At 45.7% G+C, this 23155-nt stretch overlaps 2 protein-coding genes across 7 annotated transcripts in view; one reads left to right on the top strand and one right to left on the bottom strand.

Moving 5' to 3' along the window:
• Positions 1-2747, top strand: part of LOC311628136 (uncharacterized protein) — a 108970-nt gene extending 106223 nt beyond the window's left edge. For all 6 annotated transcript variants that reach the window (XM_084895039.1, XM_084895040.1, XM_084895042.1 and 3 more), the window contains one exon: positions 554-2747. In XM_084895039.1, coding sequence (XP_084751165.1) covers positions 554-938 — 385 coding nt within the window. In that variant the 3' untranslated portion in view covers positions 939-2747. The remainder of the gene's footprint in view (positions 1-553) is intronic.
• A 4020-nt stretch (positions 2748-6767) lies between these two features.
• Positions 6768-20128, bottom strand: RCN1 (reticulocalbin 1). Its single transcript, XM_084896068.1, has 6 exons — positions 19623-20128; positions 14441-14634; positions 13310-13488; positions 11614-11674; positions 8820-9019; positions 6768-7920 (listed from the first exon to the last, which is right to left on the bottom strand). Exons 1-6 carry the CDS (start codon positions 19874-19876, stop codon positions 7813-7815), a joined length of 996 nt encoding a protein of 331 aa, XP_084752194.1. The 5' UTR covers positions 19877-20128; the 3' UTR covers positions 6768-7812.
• Between the last annotated feature and the right edge of the window lie 3027 nt (positions 20129-23155).

Raw genomic sequence — 23155 nt, 5'->3', positions numbered from 1 at the left:
TCCCTTTCTTTTGAAAAAAGCAATAATATATATATATATGTATATATATATGAAATAAACAATACCTGGTACCTGTCCTTAAAAGTATTTTACATATTGAAGGTAAGAGACAATTATCTCTAATAAATGAATATTTTTTCCCCCTCTCATTGAACACAAAAGTATCTGGCTTTTTCTCTCATTTAACACAAAAGTACTTGGCTTTTCATGATAAGAAGCAAGGGCGAGATGGACATAATAATATTAATCACAACCAATGTTTGTAAGAACGTGTTATGTCTAGGAACTATTTAAATATTAAATGTTGTACTGAATTATATTCATCATTTAATTCTCAGTCTCTGAGGCAGTCCCACAGTATGGACATCATACTGTTGTGGAACTGAGGGAATAGGAAGTTGGGCAACTTGCCCAAGGTAACTCAGCTGGTGCATGGCGGAGCTGGGATTTGATTCTGGGCTCTTTGAAGTCGGTGCTGCTAAAACACACTGTCCCTGGGATGGGAGAGCGCGCCCTGCTGACCTGGAATAAGCATTGTGATTGAACCTTCTAGGTACTGTGGCCTGAAAACCCGCTTGCAGACGTCCCCCTTGGTGGGGTTCATGGTGACCAATCAGTGCACCTTCCACGCTCAAGTCAGCTTCCCTCAGGTCCCAGTGGCTGCTCTGGCCGTGGAGAAAGTGGGCCACTCCAGTGTGCATTACCGCCTTGCTTTGTTTCCACCCAAGCCCGCCCAGGAGCCGCCCACAGCCGACCACCGTGACCTCAATGACGGCTTTTTCTTTGGCCACCCCAAGCTGGTGCAGTTTGACACTTTGGCCTGTACCACCGGGTCCTCGGTCCACGTTTTTGTGAATCCAGCCACCAGCAAGCCCACGGGCATCCCAGAAGACTTCAGGAGGGGCCTCCTGAGGCTGAGGAGGCTGGCTCCCGTGTGAAGTGCCTGTACGTGGAATTGTGCCTGTCAAAGAATAAAGTTGAGATTATTCTTTAAATTATTTCCTTTCATTCCTTAGCATATATCTTTTACCCTAAAAATCCTGAGGCTGAGGAGGCTGGCTTCCATGTGAAGTGCCTGTACGTGGAATTGTGCCTGTCCAAGAATAAAGTTGAGATTATTCTCTAAATGATTTCCTTTCATTCCTTAGCATATATCTTGTACCCTGAAAAGTTTTTATAACAGTCATCTCACTCCACTGATGAAACCTCTCCTTGCAGCAGGCCCAGAACTAAATGCTCACAACCACCCAAAGAGGCAGGGACTGCTCTTACCTCCCTTTTCAGGAGAGGGAAAAGAGGTCTGCAGAGTGGAAGTCAACTGGCCTGAAGACATTCAGCTAGTGAGTCCCTTGGACTCAGAAGTCCACCTCAGGGTCCTCTCTATGTGCATCGTAATCTCCAACATCTGAGCAGCAGGGGCCACACTTCCGGTGGTTTGTGATCACTCATCTGATAGGATCCATTAATATCCTCAGCTTCTTATAGTTAATACATGAATTCTTTTTTTTTAAATAATATGAACTTAACACACACACACACACACACACACACACCCCTTTCTTTTATGTATTTAAAACAGCAAGCACACCTTTGACAATTTTCTGATAAATCGAAAACCTCCTTCAGTCACTTATGCCATGCACTGAAGTTTGAAAGTAGGGACAATTAAGTGGAATCTTTGCTGTTGAAACACACGAGGACCCTACTTTGGTGTCATAATCATAAAGGGTTACTATTTCTTGAGTGCTGACTACACCCAGTGCTTTACAGTCATTACTTTAGGTCATCCTCATGTTGCTTGTACCACGGGGCTCTGGTACCATATGAGATGAGAACACTGGGGCTTTAAAGAGAACAGTGGGAGTTGTGGGAGGAGTTCTAGTCACCTCTGTGTCCGTCCTGTGACAAGAAAACCTGCAGGTTTAATCGCTCTGGGCCCCAGTTTCCTCCTCTGTAAACATGACCTTTTTCAGTTGGATCCCTGAGTGTTCTTTGAACACCCGGAGATTGTTGATCAGCTTTTTCTAAATTCAGTTCCAAATCCTACCTCGACTAAACAGCCTTAGAATACAGTCTCCAAGATAAAAACAGTGCTAAATGCTATTCCCTTGTCATTTAATCAATTCAACTTCACCTAGTAATGGATCGATTTTGAAGTTTTAAAACCACTTCACACAATAATTCTAGGACTCAGAAAGACTATTAACCAGCAGCCTAGTGTTTGTCGGTATTGATTTGTCTGACCTCTGGCATTTGACCTGCACAAAAAGATTACCAGGGAGAACTCCTTTAATTTGTGTCTCATGTTTCGGTTCTCAAAGTTCTTGCATGGGCATGACCTCACTTCATCTTTGTAGCTACTCTGAGAGGTATCCCCATTTCCAGTCAGTGTGAGATGTCTGGGTAACTTGTAACTTCCCTTTTTCCAGAGCCCCTGGGGCACAACCAAATGTGGTGAGCATCAGGACAGATGCCTCAAATTCCTTCTCTTTCATGTTAATTGTTCCTGCACTCACCTGAGAACAGCTCCATCATTTTACTTTTTATCCAATCCCAGGAGTTTCCCACCACTTTGCTGTCTCCCGCCTCCTTACTCCATCACCAATGAATTTCATGTAACCCACCTATGTCCCTCCTTTGATTTCGGGGTATAAATAGAGAAATGTAACCCACCATTCTTCGGAGCATTATCTCAATCCCTTGAGGTTCTGCTTCCCGGCAATTGTCCACAGTAAGGCTCAAATAAACTCTTTAAAAAATTCTTTACAGGTTTCGATGTTTTTTTTCATTAACAAAACTGAGTCCACCAGCTGCCCCTGGGATCCTTTGGGCCTAGGTGTGTGCACATCTGTGGCTTTGTTGGCATTTTGGAAAATCCACCTGGGAGATGCACACAGAGGCTCTGGAAGATGTTTGGAGTTATTTTGGCGGGGAGTTCTGGCTGCTGCAGGGACCTGGAGCATGACCTAGAGGCAATGGCCCTGGCTCTGATTGAGCAAAACCCTTTGGCCCACACACTCCTCAACCCATGAGGGAGATAGATCCCAGCCAGAAGAGGTGCAGAGTGGGTCTCTGAATCCCAAGGTGGGCAAGTCAGGTTGCCCCAGATTTGGGGAGTTACTGATTGAGACTGTGCCCCTTCACTGGCAAGGATATTGTGGTCCGGACAACCAATTATATAGTCACCTAATTTGAGTTGTTTTAACTTTGGGCATTATTTCCCTTTATAGTTCTCTTACCTGTAAAATGATGAAAATAGTACAGTTATTACTGTTTACCAGAAATAACATTTTTGCTACACCAAGGTTTTCACCCTACCCCTCTGAGCAATAGCAGGACGCACTTTCTGCTCCCTTGAAGTTAGAGGTAGCCATGTGGCTTGCTTTGACCAATGGAAATGAGCATGGGGGGACCAAAGTCCCTTTCAGGAGTGACTACATTTGGTTGCCTGACTTGATTCTCCAGGGGACATGAGTGTATGTGGAGACACGCAGATGAGCCCCGGGGTCAATTGCCCAGAACCACAGCAGACTTTGCAAAGCAGAAATTAAACCTCTGCCACTTTAAACCACTGAAATGGTAGAGTTATTTGTTACCACAGCACAAACCAGCTTACCCTCTTTCTTACAAGTACCAACTTCACAGGCCTGTTGTGAAGGTTACATGAGAAATGTATGTAAGTACCTGGCAGGGTGCCTGGTGCACAGCTATTTGTATTTTTCAGAAAAGAAATGCTCCCACAAGAAAAGTATTTCACTTCATGTGCTTCTATGAGGAATGAGACACTGTTTTCTATTTGATGAGAAAAATTAGAGGTATTTACAGCTCATAGAATGGTGGGTATCTCCAACCCTGGACCCCAGAATTAAGAGTGTTGATAGACTCTGAATATATCTCCAAATTCATATAAATTCTTTTTTGAAATATATTTTATTGATTTTTTTTTTTTTTTTTTTTTTTTTTTTTTTTTTTTTTACAGAGGAAGGAAGAGGGATAGAGTTAGAAACATTGATGAGAAACATTGATCAGCTGCCTCCTGCACACCCCCCATTGAGGATGTGCCCACAACCAAGGTACATGACCAAGGTACATGCCCTCAATCGGAATGGAACCTCGGACCCTTGAGTTCACAGGCTGATGCTCTATCCACTGAGCCAAACCGGTCAGGGCCAAATTCATGTAAATCTTATTACTCTAAGTACTGATGACACAGTCTTTCCACTTCTCAGTTTTTTAATACTTCCGTGTGAGCCACAGCATTGAGCATGATGGCACCTAATGGTTTTCAGTGAGAAATTCTAACACTATAAACCCAGTTTTAAGACTACAGAGAGAGCTACATCTAGGTGCACATACTAGGGGGAAGCCAGATTTTATTAGAAAGCTGGCAAAATGAATCTAGAGAAACTTTAAAAAACCCCAGCCAGCCATTCACTACTTCACAATGTTTTAGAGCTGAGCTAACAAGAAGCCACATGTCTGCTGTTTGCTGGGCACTTCTGAGCAGGTATGATTCAGGCCACTATTAACAAGAAACAGCTATGATAATCCAAGTGGGTGAAGAAAACCTACAGGTGTTTGCTGATTTTCTAACATTTTTGTTACACTCGAATTCATTAAAAAACCTACATTAAGAGACACGAGGTACAAAATGTGTTCATGTTTTGCTTGGACAGATTTTGGCTCCTAGCAATTAATGCTTTCAGTCCCATTAGGCAGATAAATAATGCTTTGTGACATTACAGTATTTCTCATTACAGATCGATTTTGTAGCATTTGTTCATAATCAGACTTGAAATGTTACCTAGAAACAAAATATGTTTTCCTTGAAACAGTCATACCCTATTAGAAATCTAAGGCTTTACAAATCACCATGTTAACAGCTATGTCCCCTAGCTAAGGTTTTCTTTCCTTAAATAGTGTTAAATTCAGCCCCAGAAGCCCTGCTTTCTTTGAGGGTTTTCTTCTTATGTGCACTGACTTGAAAGGAAAAACTTAGTACTCAAACTATATTTAACATCTTACTATGTATAATTTAATAAATCAACCAATATTCCTTTTTTTGGAAAATAATGTTAGTACCCTTTTAAAGTGTTACGCTTGTAATTAGGTTACACAGAATTTCTAATTTTTTTTAAAGGCAGGTTTTTATTCCTTTAAAAAATATTGTCAGCCTGTTTCTAGGTAGGAGGAGCTATTTCCATTTCCTGACTGTGTGATCATGTACTGTGGGAGAGCAAAGAAATAAAGAAGACCAATGCCAGATTTGGAGAATTGGAGCAGTGAAACTTAGTGCTAAACACCTACAAGAAGAGACACGAGGTACAAAATGTGTTCATGCTTTGCTTGGACAGATTTTGGCTCCTAGCAATTAATGCTTTCAGTCCCATTAAGCATATAAATAATGCTTTGTGACATTACAGTATTTCTCATTACAGAGATCTTGAAGACAGGAACATCTGGATTTGAATTTTGTCACTGCCATCTAATCACTGTGGAATCTTGGACAAAATTACTTATATTCTCATTCAGCACATGTACACTGTTTTTTTGTGTTTTTTTTTTCCCCCAGAAAAATTTCTTCCCCTGATGTATAGTCTCTGATTAAAGCTAACAACCTCTCATTCTTCAGCACATAATTGAAATACTTATTGTAGGCTGGGTTCTCATGTTCTAAATTCCTAGAATAAGATGGAGTAGACTCTCTTGGTCTGTCAAAGCTCATAATTCTAGTTTGGGGAAGATGAACAATATACAAACAATATATTGTCAAATGGTATATAGTTGGCTGAATGGTGGTCCCCAAGACATGTCTACCTCCTAACCTGGAACGTGTGAACATGAACTTACTTATTAATATGAACACATGTCCCTGTGGTTAAGTGGTGCATGGTCTTCACAGCTGTGACTAAGTTAAGGATCTTAGGATGAGAAGAGAAAGGAAGAAAGCAAGGAGGTATTCTCCCCTAGTCTCAACTTCACTCTGGCTTCTAGAACTGAGAGCAAGCTTCTTTTGTTGTCTATTAGCCATTCACTTCGTGTGATTTGTACAGCAGTTCTAGGAAACAAATATCAACGGAAATCTGTATCAAAAAAAAAACAACAAAAACCAGAAATGATAGGGATTTGAATGGGTACTAGTCATGCACTGCATAACAACGGTCAGTGATGGACCCCATACAGGACGATGGTGTACCAGTTAGCATAGGAGTGTAGACCATCTAGGTTTGTATAAATGCACTCTGATGGTGACACAACCAAAGAGCCTAAGGACACATTTCTCAGAACATATCCCTGTCATTCAGTGGCACATGACTATATTATAAATGGTGGAGTCTGGAAGACTCTATTGAGGAAGTACCGAGTTACCAGAGAATGAGATAGATGGTGTTTTGAAGCTGAGGGGTCAACAAGTGGGAAGGGTCTAACGTAGGAGTGAACTTGGTGTGTTCAAGGGTCAGAAAGTCCATGGGCCAGCAATAGGAAAGTAGTAAGATGGTTCTGAGACAGCAAGGGACCAACACAGAGGGCTGGGTGAGAAGTCTGGATATTCCAGTTGAGACCTATCTCAGATAGATATTACTGTTAAAATGGCCTATGGATTCCCTAACGAGCATAGAGGAAGAAGGAAGTACCCATTTATTAAGTCAGTAAATACAAGGATATTCTGAACATTTTAGTACTTGGACCTAAACCCTTTATAATTTTACTCATGTTACCCCATCCTATTTAATTCTCTATGAAGAATGGCACAGTACACCACAGGACACAGTACAAAATCCTCAGGGGGATCTTTTATTTCACTCACTTCCTACTTATAAGGTAGCATTTCAACCTGTAAACGTTGTTTTCTCCAGTTCAGCCAATGACTTGGAACATCAACTCGTCCTAATTCCACGGTGTAAGTGGATCCCGGGCAGGTTCGAGGGTCTTGGAATCACTGGGACTGGGTTCGAGCCCCCCATCAGGCAAGCTTCCCTGGGATCCCCTCCTTCATTCCTATTAATGATCAGCAAGGAAATGGATCATATTCCTATTCACTTTTTCAAAGATCGGACCTACCTCGTTTATATGTCAAGATAATCTTCTCAAGTATAATAACGTGTTTACCATTTTCCTGCAAGTCACCAAATGCCTGACATTCATCTTTCCCCTACCTCTAAAATTCCTTCCTTTTTCACATTATCTTTCTTCATTGATTCTTATGGTAAAAAATAAAAAACAAAGATGTGGATTTGTTGTGCACATTATCAGGTTCATACAGAAAAATGCACAGAAGTTTTATATTCCACTTACAGTAACAGCTCAGAGTACAAAGTCAAAAAGGAAGAATCTGAAGTATTAGACTTGTTCTGAAATAAGCCCACATAGGATGAACCACTATAACTTTATCAGAATTTTCCCTCACCAATTTTTCAATGTGGCAAATATAAACATTTCGGTTAAAATACATAGCAGTCACCCCATAAACTACTCCCCCAATCCACCCAATTTCTCAGTAACAGGGCTTTTTCTAATCTTATTCCCCTTTAAATTTAATAGAAAAAGCTAAAAAGTCATGTTTTTGTAATGTATCCCACCCTCCACCCTCCAAGAAAATATTGTGGTTTACAAAGATTTTAATGTGTTTGTAGAGACAGCTTACTGAAGAAATAGAAATGACTATTTCCCAGTAAATATGGAGTGAAAACCAATTTTAACCCCAATCTGAGGTTATAAACTGTTTCAGGGACACAACTGCTATAAATTAGACAACATCCAGGACAATAAAAGAAAGCCCATGACCGTCTGTCATGTTATGGTGAGTGTGTATCAAAGTTCATCATGATTTTTTGTGAGGTCTTCTCCATAATTGGTAGCTTGGCTTCCAACAAACATGTTCCAGTTCTCCAATATCTCCTCTTTTGTCAGCTTTTCATCCTGCAGGAGAGAGGAAAGAGCTGTGTGATCAAAGTTCTAGTAACTGAGTAGCATGAAGCTCCATGTTAGTTCACTGATTTGCAACGCTTGAAACCCTACACTTAATAATTAAGAAGCTGCTAGGTACCCCTTTCATCTACCATTGCCGCACTGTGGAACCCCAAACTGGAACAGCCTCCGGCTGTAAATGCTGTGCAAAAATATATCAGGTAAGGCCCCGAGGAATTCAGAAGCTCGACTAACCGTGCCTACAGCAGTGTTGGCATTCCCAAAAAGGGCCCTGAAGAAGTCCACTTGCCTTTCATGGCCTGACTGCAACACACAATTGTCTCCTAAAAGCTTGGAGCAGTGATCAAAGTGGAAAAAGGCGGGTCTTTCTAAATCTTGCTTACTTATTTATGTGGACATGTATCAATAGATACTGAAGTGCTGGGCACAGAGATAGCAGTGTGAGGTTGCCTGAGGATGCCTTATGTTTTAATGGACTGGACTTTCTTGTGCCAGACACATCATGGATGTTGGATAATTATCTGGCTGAATAAATGGATAATTATCTGATTGAATACATGGATGAATAAAGTTGTCTTAAGGCAATCCAGGGAGTGCCTCTTAAACCCACGCCCTGCCCACAGCAAACAAAGTTCTGCAATTCCAGGAAATAGGAGTGAATGTCAGTCTGTGGCCCATAGCAGACTCTCCAGGAATGTCGTGACCTAATGAACTCACTGTGGATTATCATGGTATTGGGTCAAGTTTACAGGTCTCTGACGTAGGGCAAGAATGAGAAATGTCAATAAGGCACAGCGGCACGGGCCAAAGCTATCACACAGAAGCAAACAGAACCAATCTTATGTAAACTGTCTCCCTTCAGAGACTGATCCCAGAAGAAGGTGAAATACCCTGTTTTTGTCCGACTCATACACCAGGTGTCTGGCCTCAGCCTGGGCGTGGTCATAGTCGTGGGGGAGGATCCAGTGGCGAATCTCATCTTTGTCTAACTTCCCATCCTTGTTCAGATCCCTGAATTCAGTAAACTGCTCCCGTTCTGACAACACCCAGTCTGGTTCAGGGCCGTTCTCCTCGTGGGAAAACATATCCGCTGGAAAGGAAGATTGCTCTTGGTTAGGAAGACAGGTGTGAAGGTACATCAACGAAAACCTGACCTCCTGTGGTTTTGAAAGAACAATGACCAATCCAGAGACCTAACCCAAGCATCTGGTGGGCATTTTTTTGAGAATATTTCAATGATTTATCCATTATGAAAGTCGCTTGGTGGAACAAAAAGAAAGAGCTGAGCTTTGGGGCCAGAAGATAACTAGGATTAAGTTACCCAATTCAATGGCTGAATCTTAAATTGCCTTGTCTGTAAAATAGAGATAATAAATTACAAATCACATGGTTATTATGAAAGCCCTCTAAGACCCAAACTAGCACTATCCAGGTGAAAACTCATGACCACCATTCAAGCACCTTCTATGGTCCAGATACTTAATAATGTACTTTACATATACAACAATCCTATGAAGTAGGTCTTGTTATAACTTCCATTTTATAGATGGAAACACTGAGGCCACAGCTCGTATGAGCTTGAGGTTGCATAGAAACAGGCTTATCCACCATGTTCATTCCTATTGTCGTTTACATAGTTTCCAAAGGGTTTTCATGTATATCGTTTTATTTCATTTTTATAACAATTCTGTAAGATAGATCATGATGCCTGTTTTACAAAATGGCAAAAGAAAAAGGCAAAGTCTATGCACTGTTTGCTAAATCACTAGATTATCTTAGAAAAAAGAGATACCCTGTAGGCAGTTTCTCTTTAATGGAAACACAACTTGGAAATGTCAAGTGGTACAGGGAGCAGGCGGCGAAGGTAAAAGAGAGGTAAGACCCTTGGTTCTGCTATAAGGTAGAATCATACCTGACATCTGCATAGTGTTTTTGAGAAATAGCTATCACATACATTAGCTACCTTGAGCTCCATCCAGTCCTGGAAGCATGGGTGCTGTGTATTCCCATTTTACAGACAAGGAAACTGAGGCTTACAGTGATTGCATGACTCCCCTGAGGTCACAGAACTAGTAAGTGAAGAAGCCAGGACTTTTAATTCCATTGTGTTCTTCCCATTACACATCACTACTGGGTTTGCACTCATTTCCTCCTGAAGAGAAATCACTTGCTGGACAAGTCCATGCAACAGGCCTTTCTGACTGTAAATTGCTCAGAATTTGATTTTCAGGCACAGTGCCCCATCTGCCTCTCTGCTCAGTGTACAGAATGGAATGTTGGTTTTAGGCAGAGCCACTAAAGGAGCTTTGCCTCTGTCATTGTACTGTTTCAATGCGGAGTTCAGGAAAGCTGGGAATAGCACACATCCTTACTCACAAGTGCTGCATGGTTTTAATCAGGCAGCCTTTTGTCAGTCTAACTCCATCCCCACTGTCAAGGCGTCTGCAGCTCTGCACCTTCCCTCAGACGTGCACCAAGCAAGAGGAAGGCTTGCTTGGTGCACGTCTGAGGGAAGGTGCAGAGCTGCAGACACAAGGCTCTGCTCTTGCACTGATGAGGGGCTCTCAGCATGTCTTATTCTACAAAATTAGTGCCACCATAATCACTTTAAGGACTGTGGCGAGAGCTACCTGTCTGTTACACCACAGACTGACAGAGAACAGCGTTACGTTCTTGGGATCAATTCCTAAGAGGCAATTCTGCCCTTCATTACTGAAGGCACTTGTTCTTGGGTAAGGGGTGGCCAAGTCACACAACCACAGGCCAAAGAATGATGGTAACTTGGGCACTAAAGGTAATTAACTGCTTCTAATCAATAGAAGTGTTTAAGAATTACATTGATCCCATCCCTGGAATGATTTACCAGCTTTACCTTATTGAGATTTGGGAAAAGAGGAGGTATCATGAGAAGGCAGCCATGTTGCCGAAGCATTAAAGTAGTAGCTGATGAGGATCAAATAGAAACTTCCATGTTGCCTGCCCCATCCCTTTACGCTTGGAGGGCTATGGGGCTGCCAGGAAGGGCTCTAACCAGCAACGGTGGGTTCTGACCCAGCTATGTTAACTTGAGTCTCATTTAGGCAGTGCTCAGTTACCTGAAAATGCCCTTCTTGACATGGCTCAGATGGAGCCCTTCTGAACAAAATGCTAGGTATGGCCCTCCCAATGAAAGGATCTAAAACAAGACAGCAATTATGCACTTTGCTAAAGGATTTCCCTGTAAGAAGGAATGCTCTTCTGCAGACAGCCTGGGCACATAAGTAGCTCTGTTGGATCATAACTGTGTCTACTTAGAGTTCTAGGCCCTGCTGACCCAGTCCGATGGCAGTCTTTCCGCTGAGACTGTCTGCTCTACACTCACTGTAAATCTATGGCATCTCCAATTGCATTTTGCAAAGGTAAAACGACCCAATGTGATGAACAGAACCTCTGAGAGCTGTGGGGCTCCCTGCTGGCCATCCTACAGGTAGGGGCCAGCCTCTGGTCTCTTCTCCACTGCACGAGGTCTATTAATTCCTCCCTGGTATTCCACCACTAGGGATGGTGTAACAAGGCCTTCACAAGGGTGACGCCTACAGACTTGTAGCGGTTGCTAACAGAGACTTGTGGAGAAAGTAGCCAGACACGCGGGTGGAGGGACATTGCCCAGCTGGAACAGCGGAGCGGGACCCAGGCTGCACTCACCGATATACTCATCCTGGTCCACGAACCCATCCCCGTTCTTGTCGATGTCCTCCAGAGTTTCCTAGGAAGCAAACAGAAAACAGAATGCAAGATGGCTTTGCGCTCTCGGTAAGTCTTAGAGTTTTGATTACTGTCCTCCTTCGTCTGGCTTTTATGGTTGAACGCTTGGTGACTTTGGGCTTGTCTCCTTACCTCCCACGCACTAATTTCTAATCTGTAAAAATAGGCAGTGGTTTCTGTCCTTCTTTCCCACTCCCACAGTTTTCATAGAACTCTCTTCAAATGAAAACGTACTTGGGAGTCCAGAGATGCCTTGGTTATTTGCCAGCCCAACCACTTCCGCCATCCAGCCAAATCATCCCCGGGGGCATCTGGGAGGACCCAGCTTGAGAGCCACTGGACCAGATGGTCAGAGATAGATTCCAGGGCTAACAGGACAATGAACACCGGGGTGATGTCAGAAAAATATGAAACAACGGGCAATTAAGAAATAAAAGTCTATCTGACTTTTGGGTGTATTATGGTCTGTATTTAGCATATTTGACTTTCTAATTAGGCATTTTGCCATGGGAAGTATTTAAATGAGCTTAATGTCCACTGTCTCAGCAGCTCAAAGGCACATAATCCGCTTGTGGCTAATTCATCTTCATCGTCCTTTGGCACATCAGCTACCACTAAGTGGATGTTGCGCATGAAAAAGAAATGATTTTTAGAGCCACTGCTCAGTCCTTAAGTCATGAGGATGAAGCAGGAGGCAAGAGTGGGCCCAACCACCAACTGCATAACTAAAATAGCCCCAAGCTGGTTATAAACAAAAGCTTCAGCCACTTGTTTCCCAGCACCGAGGCAGCCGGAACTGGCTCGGGTTATCTGACCAGGAAGCAGGTGACAGCATTATATCATTGTTGTGGAAATGAAGACCTTTGGGACTCCACAAAACACTATGGAAAGCCACCACACTCAGAGGCCTGGCAAGCCCAGCTGACCCTCAAAGCCTACAGGATCTGATCTATTCCCTCTTTGAAGACCTGAGCTCAGGGGCACGTCCTTTCCAACCCTGGCTTTCACTTAACATTTCTGTACGGTTTAACAATCCTATGGATTCCATTTCAGAGTCTTTTTTTAGTTCCCTCAAAACTGAAAAATGGACAGAGACTAGCTAGTTTCCTTATCAAATTCATCTGCTCTTTTGAGCACATATGCAAACTATTTCCCAGCCTCACATCTAGGAGGAGGCGGAACAATGTAAAAGGAATGGATGTGTCATTTCCTGGTCAGGGCAGTTAGGTAGACTACCTTCTCCTCATTTCCTCTTGTCTACAGGCTGGCAGCTACCAGGAGGACCTTGAGGCCACAGGATGGTGATGTATTAGATGGAAGCAGGCTGGCTGCCTGCGAGCTCTTAAGAGAACTGCCCAGAAAAGCTAGCTGCCTGGGACCATCTGCCCTGAAGTGGTATAAGCAAGAAATAAGCTTTGATTGTGATCAATGGCTATGATTGATCAATGGCACACCTCGCCTGCCCTGACTCATTTACTGGGTGGACAGGTATTCTAATGCACTCTACTTCAGGGTCCTTCTCCAAGTGCCCGCAAGAGGAAGAACATTCTCTCTTTGGAAGACAAGACAAAAGACAAGATCTTGGTGTAGCATTTGCTCTGGTCTTTTCCCAGCCCAGGCACTTCTTTTCTCTTACCAAAAGCACAATTTCTTTCATATGCTCAAACTCCTCCGGGTGCAGAAAGGCGGTGAACTCCTCCCGAGTGGCTGTCAGGTCACCATTGAGGTCTGCAGCTTTGAACCTTCTCTCATCACGTGGCAGCATCTTCTTAAAGGTGTGATGATCTGAAGAATCCTGAAACTCTGCGGGGTTCCCTGCAGGATGTGCACACAAACGTTTCAACTGGGCTGCTAGGGGAGGCACTTCTTGACCCATCGCTGGTCCTTCATGCCCAAAGAATTACACATGGACTACAGATCCTAACCTTTCGAGTTCTCTGACACCGTTTATTTCAGAATGCCTCCAGTAACTGCCCTGTCTAACCACCCCCTAATACAGCTCTACTGGGCATATTAAGGGCATTCTAGTAATGGGTAAGAGCACAGGCTTTCAGCCATACTAAAGCCACACTTCTCTTTGCTGAACCCTGCTTTTATCATATCATCCTTTGCTCCAGAACAAGCAGAGGCTCCCTAGTACCACATTTTCTCTAAATGCTTCTGCCTGGCTCCCTAAATCTGTCTGTGAATGTGCAGACCTGCCCCTCACTGTCTACCACACACCTAGCGGGTCTGCACTCTGTGCTTTGCACACACCATTCCACCATTCCCCAAACGGGTGTGTCTCATATCCAAACCCTGCCCACTGCTAAATGCATCGCTGTTCCTTTACCCTTTCAGCTGACCCACCTCCCCCACTCTCTCTCCAAATACAAATCCATTCTTCAAGGCCCAGCTCCCAAGCCACCCTCTAGCAGAAGTCTTCCTTGATAGCTCCAGCCCCCTTGCTATCTGAAATCGGCAGCACTGTGAACTGTACGGCAGACTCGCTTCCTCTCCGCTTTGTTCTGAGTGTACCCTCGAGATCGTACCTAAGGGAGGGTGGCAGGCTAAGTCACTTTTTATTAGACCCTGGACGCCTGCCACTACTCACCACCTAGGGTCTCATTCAGAGTAAGCAACCAAGTGCATTCTTAGTAAGCAGGTTCTACTTAGGAGGTGGTGACATGCCCCAAAGGGGGTGGATGTGATGAGGGAGTAGAGAGTCTCTGCGAGAAGCTTGTTATGTGGGCCCCAGCTGTGTAATCTCTCCTGCAGCACCTCTTACCTAGGTAGTAACCATAGGTGGCTTGTTTATATTCTTCCCAGGAAATTTTATTGTCTTTGTCCCGATCATAATCCTTCCACACTTTAGCAACATTATCATAGATGTATCTTTTCTGCACCCGTTTGATCCAGGTTTTCAGCTCCTCAGTGGTGACAAAGCCGTCCCCATCACTGTCAATTCGATCGACAATCTTCCTGACGTTAAAAAACAAGGCTATTATCAAGACTTGCATGATCCTGACCCAGAGAAAGATCAAACACCTCTGCACAGAATCTAAAATGCATAGACACAAGCTCAATGATCAGATGGTGCCGGAAAGGATCTTCAAGTTCATTTCTTCCAAGCATGACATGCCTTCCCCCCACCCAGTGCCACTGGCAGACACTACTAGTGGGTCATGCCCTTTGTCCTAATAAACCTAGATGTGGCCTCAGAATCCTTCTCAATACAGTGCTCTGCAGATTGGCATAACCGATTGATTAGTGCTGATTTGTAAGGTGAAACCTAGCAGTCTTCCCTGATGTAGTCCTTAGACTGATAAAAACTGAGGCTGAGAGAACGTGAATTATTTTCCAAGATCACACAGCTGTTATTTGGTACAATAGGTTAAGAAGTGACTCTAGGTCCAATCTAAAAAAACCGGAAAATTCTATGTAAACCAACAGATAATTGAGTTCTTGTGGTTTTTGTTGTTGTTTTTTTGCTTTTTTTAAACTCACCACTTTGTACCCAAACACTTGACACTTGAAGCCAAGTTTGGAAGCCAATTCCAGCATGTCAGCAAAGGGCTGAATCATCTGGGATGACTGAAAGGCATTTCCCCAAACCTGAAAGGGATGCATAAAATGATTGCTTGCTGCCAGACAGCTCAGGAAATCTTAATCTACATGATATTACCTCCTACTGGCCAAACACCTGAACAGTTGTAGGCTTCCCCAATCTGACAATGGGTTCTGTACCTAACCCTACCCTTTGATGTATATATCTCCACCTCCCCTTAGGACAATTTGTGTTAATAAAAAGCAAGGGGTCCTGAGATAAGGAGAACTTGGTTTCTTCAGCCAAGCTTCTCTGACTCCGTATATGCCTTTCAAAATTATGTTTCCTCTCTGGACTCTTTATTAATTTACGCACAGCCCCTTCTCCAGATTTCAGAACACTTCTAGATGCCGGATCAAGACCACCAGTGTAAGCCAAGAGACCAGATTTTGTTGGACAAGCATAAAATGTTGGGGATGAAAGAGCCTTGACATCAATGAAACCTATTCAAGAAACTTGAGCAGCAAAGCAGCTTTAGGATCCTGAACCTCCTGTTCTTCAAGACCCTTATGCCCACTGGAATCTCCTGTTCCACAGCTGGTCCAGGTTCTAACAATTTCCATTGGACTCCACTGAGGTACGCCAAACACTAGTTCAAAGCAAAGTTCAGGTTAGAATTCACCAGCGTCCATCTCTAAGCCAAAGGGTCCAAGCTAGGGACCCCATTCCTATAGGAAACTTCAAAGATACCCACAAGTTATTCCTAATGTTTAAAAAAATGTTACCCTGATAGTCCTCTTATTGGGAGGAGGTCATACAGGTTGATTAGGGATTTGTTTCTTTGCTTTAGGTTGGAATTCTATCAACTCTGGTAAAATTTTCTTACTGTGAACAGTAGTTTTGATTGGCAGTTTCTCTTTTGATTAATTAGATATGGGAAATGAATTAATTAGTACTTAAGTCTCCATCTCCCAACTGGTACCTGGGGAGCTAGAGCTCCTTTCTCAAGAAGGTGTAAGCATTACTAACAGCTTTAATGGGTCCTTTCATTTGCAATAGTAACTTCTCCACATTGAAAGACAAAGCCTCAGGTATCTTCAGGCTTCCTTGAAGGAGACCACAGCCAGACACAGCAGAATTCTTTCAACACTGCAGTGTTAAACCTACCTACTATGTGCCAGGCACTGCTCCAACCCTGGGGATACAGAGGTGACATGTCCATCAGTCCATCAGCTGGCTGAGGAACAGAATCTCAGACCAGCAGAGACCTAATATCAGATTGTGAATAACCTTGTGTGTGTGTGTGTGTGTGTGTGTGTGGAAAAGATAGCATCTAATTGATGCCAAATAACATCCGGGATATAGTCAGCCTGACACCTAGAATTTAATGAACATTTTTTGGAAAAATAAATATGATCTTAATCTCTCTTTTAAAAAAATCTCAGGAGATACTGCGAAAGGCAGCTATGATGTAGACAAAGCCAATCCCTGGATCTTACCTAGCCCTGTGTGATAGGCAAATGTCTTGATTCTCTGAGTCTCGGTTTTTCCACCTGCAAATTGGAATACCTACTTCACCAGGAATGGTGAGGAATAAAGGAAAGAAAATGTGCCTTTCCACTAAGGACAATAAACAGTGAATGGAAAACTCAACCAATACCTAGCAGGTAACAGAAATGAACAAAGCCCCAGGCTGGGCTTAGGGCAACCTGGAGATCCCCTACCAACTGCCAGCTAGGGTGCCCCAGCTGCTCCAGACAATGGTTGCCATATGGGAATAATGGCCTGCGGGAGTCAAAGGGAACCCAGAAATTGAGGTCTATATGTAAAATCACCCATTTTAAAAGTTGACAATTGATTTCCATTTCTTCTGTTTGTCACAGCAGGCAGCCTACAGGTCCCCACTTTGCAGCCCTCCTGCCTACGTGTCTCCAGAGACCATAGAGCTGGCACATTTTCAGGATCAGGGCAGGAGGTGGTGACAAAGTTGCCCAGATTCAGCCATGCTCCTCCCTCGGTAGCCCAGACTTGGCGGGGGCTATTGTACCAGGAGCTAGGTACAGAGAGGCGGCTTTTCATGCTCAATCACCCCATACCGCTCGCACCCATCGTTTCCCACCCTCTGCCTCCCCGGTTCTGGCCTGGATTTACTTTACAATTGAGTGGCATGTCCATTATCATCCAGTGGCCCAGGCCAGAGACCCAGATGTCACCTGTGAGTCCCTGCTCCCTCTCTCTCCACCCCCCAACACTGAGTCAAGAGCGAGAACTGCCAGTGCTCCCTCCCACATGCTTCTGGTTCACCTCTCCTGCCATCTGGACCAGCGTGCCTCGTTCAAACGCTTATGGCCATGGCTCTGCACTGGTCTCCCCATCATGCCTTAGTTACTACGGTAGTATGTTCTCCTCCCTATTGCCAGTCTGATTTTCCTAACAAGAATTAGGATGATGACATTTCCACCACATACAGGATAACATCTAATCTCCATCTTGGAGGTCCCTCCTGCTCTGTTCTTGGTTCCCCCTCCACTCTCACTTCCCACTTCTTCCCTTTATTGTCCTAATAGCTCTCATCCTCTAGATGCCAAATAAAGTTTGGGACACAGTCAGCCTGACACATAGTAGAACTTGTTTCAAAACTTTTAGAAGTGATTCTCTCTTCAGAAAATGCCTTTCTCTGGTGGGGTGCCGGGCAACCTCTGAGTCATCCCACAAACTAATCCATCCCTAAAGCCCCAAGTCTCTCTCTCCAACCTTACCCTTTAGGGGCTCCTTCTGGGTGTGCTCACCTTAGCTTTTATGTGCCTTCGCAGCAATTATAGCAGAACCTGCTTGTGTCTCATTTGATTTTAAGAAGTTTGAGGCCTAGAGCACACACAGGTTTTCTCTCTGCACCTGCCAGGTGCCTAACATGGTAGCTGGCACACAACAGCCATTCATTGTTTGTTGCATGAATAAACAAATGAAGTTAAGGTGTTCATACAAGGGTCAAAGGCAGACCAACTCCATCAGCCCTTGCTCTCACCACCAGGTGTACTCTTTAGGATGAAGGCATAAACTGGAATTGTAGGACTACAAACTACAAAGTTCTCTTTGCCAAACCCTAACTCCCTCCCTCCCGCCCTCATTGGCAGTATTGCAAACGGGGGCCACTCAGGACTCCAGAATAAGCCAGTTTTCAAGTGCCTCAAAGCAATACAATGGATTAAGCTCATCAATGGCCCCCATTGTTAAGTCCCAAAACAAGAAGAGAAAGTACCTCTCTGCAAAATAAAAGGTGATTGTCTGAAGGTGACTTTGAAATTCAAAGATCTCTTTATTAGAGTAGGCAGATGGTGCACCTACACAATAGGTATAATTTAGCCTTATATCCCAACCAATCCCACTAGCCTTTAGTGGCCTCCATCAGCACAGGGATAGCTGTGTCCTTTCTCAGTGAAGATCTCCCTCTTCCCCCCCCCCCCCCACCAGGTTCCAGGAGGCCTGGTGCCCAGTAGGCAGGGCTACTGGGACCCTCCCCAGCCCATCCTCCATCAGCCTGGCTATTGATTCTAGATAGCTTTGCACAATGCCCCAGTGTCTCCCCAAGGGAACCTGTGGAGGGTGCATTGAGATGTCACAAAAGTTTTGTTTCCCTGGTCTGGTTCCAGACTCCACTGCTTTCAACAGTGAAGTGTACAACCTACCACACCACCCTCCCGCTTTTTGCCCTCTGCTGCCAAAGGACTGGGTGCCTCTGCAGACATCTGCTGGGAACAGGGGGACCAGTTTCCATCCCCCAGCCATCATCCTCTATCCCCAAATGCCCCTCCCTTCTTAACAACAGGATTTTGATATGCCCACATCAGAGGTATGGGGGGTGGGGGTGGGGGTGGAGGTGGGGGGAGATGAGGCAGAAGGCAAGAACACCTCAGCCCCAGTTCTGGGACACAGACCAGGACTCAAGCCTCTCCTGTGCTCCTCCTTGAGACCTGCTTAGCAGTATCTCCAGCGCTCCTCTTCGCGAGTGGGATGGGAGTGGGGGAGAGGGGTGGTAGAGAACCTGGGAGGGTGGGGAAGAACTCCTTCACTAAAAGGCCCCAGTGTACAAACTCTTCTTTTGTACACTCTCTCCCCTTCCTTCTGATGCAACCACGGGGAGGGGCGGGCCCTCGCCGTCCTGGCTCCCGCGGCGGCTGCCACGTTCTCGCCTCCCCGTGGGGAAGCCACCGCGGCCCGTGGGTTTGGAGCGGAGGAGGTGGCTATCTCCACGGGTGGGTCCCGGAGCCAGCGGCCACATTTCACCCGCAGCCCCACCCGCGCGTCGATTTCTCTTTCGGTTCGCGGCTCGGGTTCCGCGTGGCTCCCGCCCGGGGGACCCCCCCCCCCCCCCGCGAGCACCTGCAACGCCCCCCGAACGCAGCCCGGGCCGCGGCCGGCTCACCCCAGCCTCTCCTTGCTCTCCTCCGAGGTGAGCTGGTCGAAGGTCTTGGAGTCCTCCTTGCCCAGGAAGGCCTCGTGGTCGTACTGGAAGCTCTGGTTGTCCTCGGGCGGCCGCTCGCCCAGCTCCGAGTCGGGCCGCACCACGCGCTCCTTGCGCACCGTGGGCTTGGCCCGCAGCGTCCCGGGGGCCAGCGCCAGCGCCAGCAGCAGCCCCGCGGCCAGCGCCAGGCAGGGGCCGCGGCCACCGCGCGCCATCGGGAGCGGAGATCGGCCCGCGGGCAGGCACCGAGAGGCCGACAAGAGGGAAGCGACTCGGGAAGGGGGGCTGGGACCGGCGGGGGAGGGGACGGGCCGCCCCTCGGTCGGTCAGTTCCCGCCCCGCGCCGGAGCGGAGGGGCGCGCCGGGCTGCGGGGGGGGAGGCCCAGCCGCCGAGCCACGTCGCCAGGCCAGCCGGGGTGGTGGGCGCGGGCTCGGGTTTCGCCACGGCCCCTCCCCGCGATCGCAGCGCTGGGGGCGGGCCCAGGCGTGCGGCGCTCAGACTGGAGGGCTCCCAGGAAGACCGGGAAGAAGTTCTTTGTCAAAGCAACAGATGTTCGGAATAAAATTCCCCTTTTCTCCTTCCAGTTCCGGAGGACTGGAAGGAGGGAGGCACTGCCGCACCCGGACTCGTCGCAAACTCCCGGCTGGGAGCCCCAATTTCAGCCCCAGACCCGACCCCCCCCCCCCCCCCCCCCCCAAGATGTGCTCTTAGACCAGATTCAACTCCACTTGCCCAAACTGGGAGTCTGGTCACAAACACAAGAGACTAAAAAGAAACCAGGGTGGGCAGGGACCCCTGGGACTGAGAGTTGCGAACTCACGTGTGCAGGAGGGCCAAACAGGTAATTTCAAAGGACCGAGGGCCCACGTAAACGGAGCAGACCGTGCACTCCAGCACCAGGAGGAATGCAGACCCAAAGCTGGCAGAGTCCCATTTCCAAAAAGAAATCGGGATTTCAGGTGCTTATGCTTTCATCTCTAAATGATGTCAATTCATTTTGCAAACTCCCTACATGATCCAAACAAATCTTGCCTGTGCACTGAATCTGAAGAAGAGCAGCCAACGTAAAGAAGCCTGCAGGGCTTTCTGCAGCCACTGGAATAGCTATACCTGGGCTGTCCAGGAGGTAGTGGCCACTGGCAGTGTAACAGAGCTTTGACATCTAAACATAAATCGCCACGTGTGGCTAGTGACTATCATACTGGGCAGTGCAGGTCCAGGGCAACAGCTCTTTTTGTGTCCCTGCCTTTTGAGGTGGACTCACTAAAAGCCATGGGCCCTCTTCCAGAAACATGCACATACTGGCATGGGTGTTGGATTAAACTGTCAGGGGATTTAAGGATCTTCTGAAGCTTCCCTCGTGAGCCCAGGTTAGGAATCCCTAGAAAACTAAAAGTGTGGTTTAAAAGAGGAACTCCTCCCCACACCCCTGACAGCTGTACTTTCCAGGGTTGTTCTGCTATCCCTGCTCTGCCCCTGCCTCCTGCCCCTCCCATTCCACTCCTTCCCTGATAGTCTGGGAAAGACCCCTGGTCAGAGCTTCTTGCTTTCGTATTAAGAATGTCTGGACATCGCTAACAACAGTATAGATGCATCTACCTTTCTTTTGATCAACTAACAAATAATCATTGGTTGACTAAACACTGGACTGGGAACTAAGAGTTCAATGGGAAACTACACAGCCAAGGTCTCTGCAGAGCGATAGGGTATGTGGATATTCACTCATTCAATAAACTGGGCACCTGCTGAACGTCAGGGCTATCTGGCTATTGGTTTACTGAGCAGCCATGGATTGCAAATCAGCGTAACAAGTGTTCGGAGAGGAAGGCATTCAGCCTTATAGAGGTACAGCAGAGGGCAGGGACCCAGACTTGGGGTTTGATTGGGGAAGGCTTCCTGGAAGAGGGAATATCTACTTTGAGGCTGAAGGTGAGTGGGATAAGACAGACAGACAGCAGGAGTCTGAGAAGAGGATGTCCTATGTGAGCTGGCAGAAAGCAGTAGGGTTTGAGAGGAATGTCCTTGTGATCCTGTACCTCTCTACCAGCTGGCAGTGAGACCTGGGGATCTGGTCCTTGGTGCCTCACCCCACCTAAGCTGACTTTTCATGAAACCGGAAATGCTGTGCTGGAGAACAGACATGTTCCCCACTACCAGTCTAGAGCCCTGAATTTCTAACTATAGACAAGCATTGTTTTGAGTGTGTAAGAGCTCCCTATTAAAATGCAAGAGCCTTGAGAAGTAGGTGGCTTAGTACCTTCTGGGTTCATTAGGCAAGCAGGATGTGAACTGTTGTGTGGGGCTGGGAGATGGGGCAGAGAGGAGAAGGAGAAGAAGGAGGAGGCACAGAGAGGAAGAGATGGGAGCAGGACAAAGAGGAGGAGGATCAGGAAGGGAATGGGAATTGCCACAGGCACTCTGGCCCACCGGATTGGTCCAGACTCTCAGGAATGGGGAAGTACCTCCTTTGCTCCTGTTCTAGTTGGCTTCCTGCCAGACACTAGTGGTTTCCAACAGTCATATTGTTCCAGAGGCCGTCTTGGCTCCCATGGGAATTAACAGAGAATTCCAGCAGGGCTGTGAATGTGAAAGAGTTTATATAATTTCTCCTGGGCTTGCCTTGTATTTTTTTTTTTTTTTTTTTGTATTTTCATCCTTCCACCATCATAAGAGTGTTAAACAAGTCCTCTCAACTGAAGAACCAGGAGTAATGACTAGTCCTAGTCAAAGTATGTACTGTGCAATTGCTTTCTTTCATCTTAAAATTGCTTTTTATTTCTCCCCATTGCATGTATGGCTAAGTACAAGGTTATCTCTTAGGTTAATCTCCATTCTTGATGAGACAAAGGGACCAGAAGCAAGAAGAGTAAAATTTAGCAGTGGGTTGAATCAGTGGAAAGGAAAAACAAATGTCCAATAGCTGAGTTGGTCAGTTAGGGTGTGCTTATTTGTTGCATCTGGCTATAAAAAATATCACCAACTACAACAAAATCCAATTAGAAGTCACTAAAATAGTAAGAAAACTTGATCATCTCAAGTAATAAGAGTCAGATCAATTTCAGATTGGTTACGTCACATGACTTGATGACAAAGTCAGGGACCAGGTTTTCTGTTTGTTTTCTCTCAGAGTTGTGTTTCCTCCCTTTATCAGGAAGAAATCTTTCCCTGCAGACTTTCTTTCCCCATTTCATTGGTCAGATCTATGTCACGTGGTAACACCTGACCCAGTGGGGTGGAATTCCTGAAGTTGATGCTGACAAATCAAAATTCACTCGCTGGGGCTGGAAAATACAGTTTCCTCTGAAGCACAGGATTGGGGTTCTAGAGCACTAGACAGCAGATACCGTGTTTCTCCGAAAATAAGACATCCTTCGAAAATAAGACCTATTTACAGGTTTCCTTCTGAGTGAAATATAAGGAATCCCCCCCCCCTGAAAATAAGGCCCCCCCTAGGCTAAACATGAGAGATTTGGTCCACTGATTCTGAAAGAAG

This window comes from Pipistrellus hanaki, assembly GCF_964339955.1.
Source record: "Pipistrellus hanaki genome assembly, chromosome: 9".
NCBI lineage: Eukaryota > Metazoa > Chordata > Mammalia > Chiroptera > Vespertilionidae > Pipistrellus > Pipistrellus hanaki.
This window is presented reverse-complemented; position numbering and strand designations above follow the sequence as displayed.

What these genes read in the sequence shown, in the direction of transcription:
- RCN1 (XM_084896068.1), bottom strand. Translation starts at nt 19,876, where the DNA reads ATGGCGCGCGGTGGCCGCGGCCCCTGCCTGGCGCTGGCCGCGGGGCTG. An exon ending in CACCTATGGTTACTACCTAG is followed by an intron (nt 13,489 to 14,440) that starts GTAAGAGGTGCT and finishes CACATCCTGCAG; the next exon opens with GGAACCCCGCAGAGTTTCAG. An exon ending in GGACCAGGATGAGTATATCG is followed by an intron (nt 9,020 to 11,613) that starts GTGAGTGCAGCC and finishes CTTCCTTTCCAG; the next exon opens with CGGATATGTTTTCCCACGAG.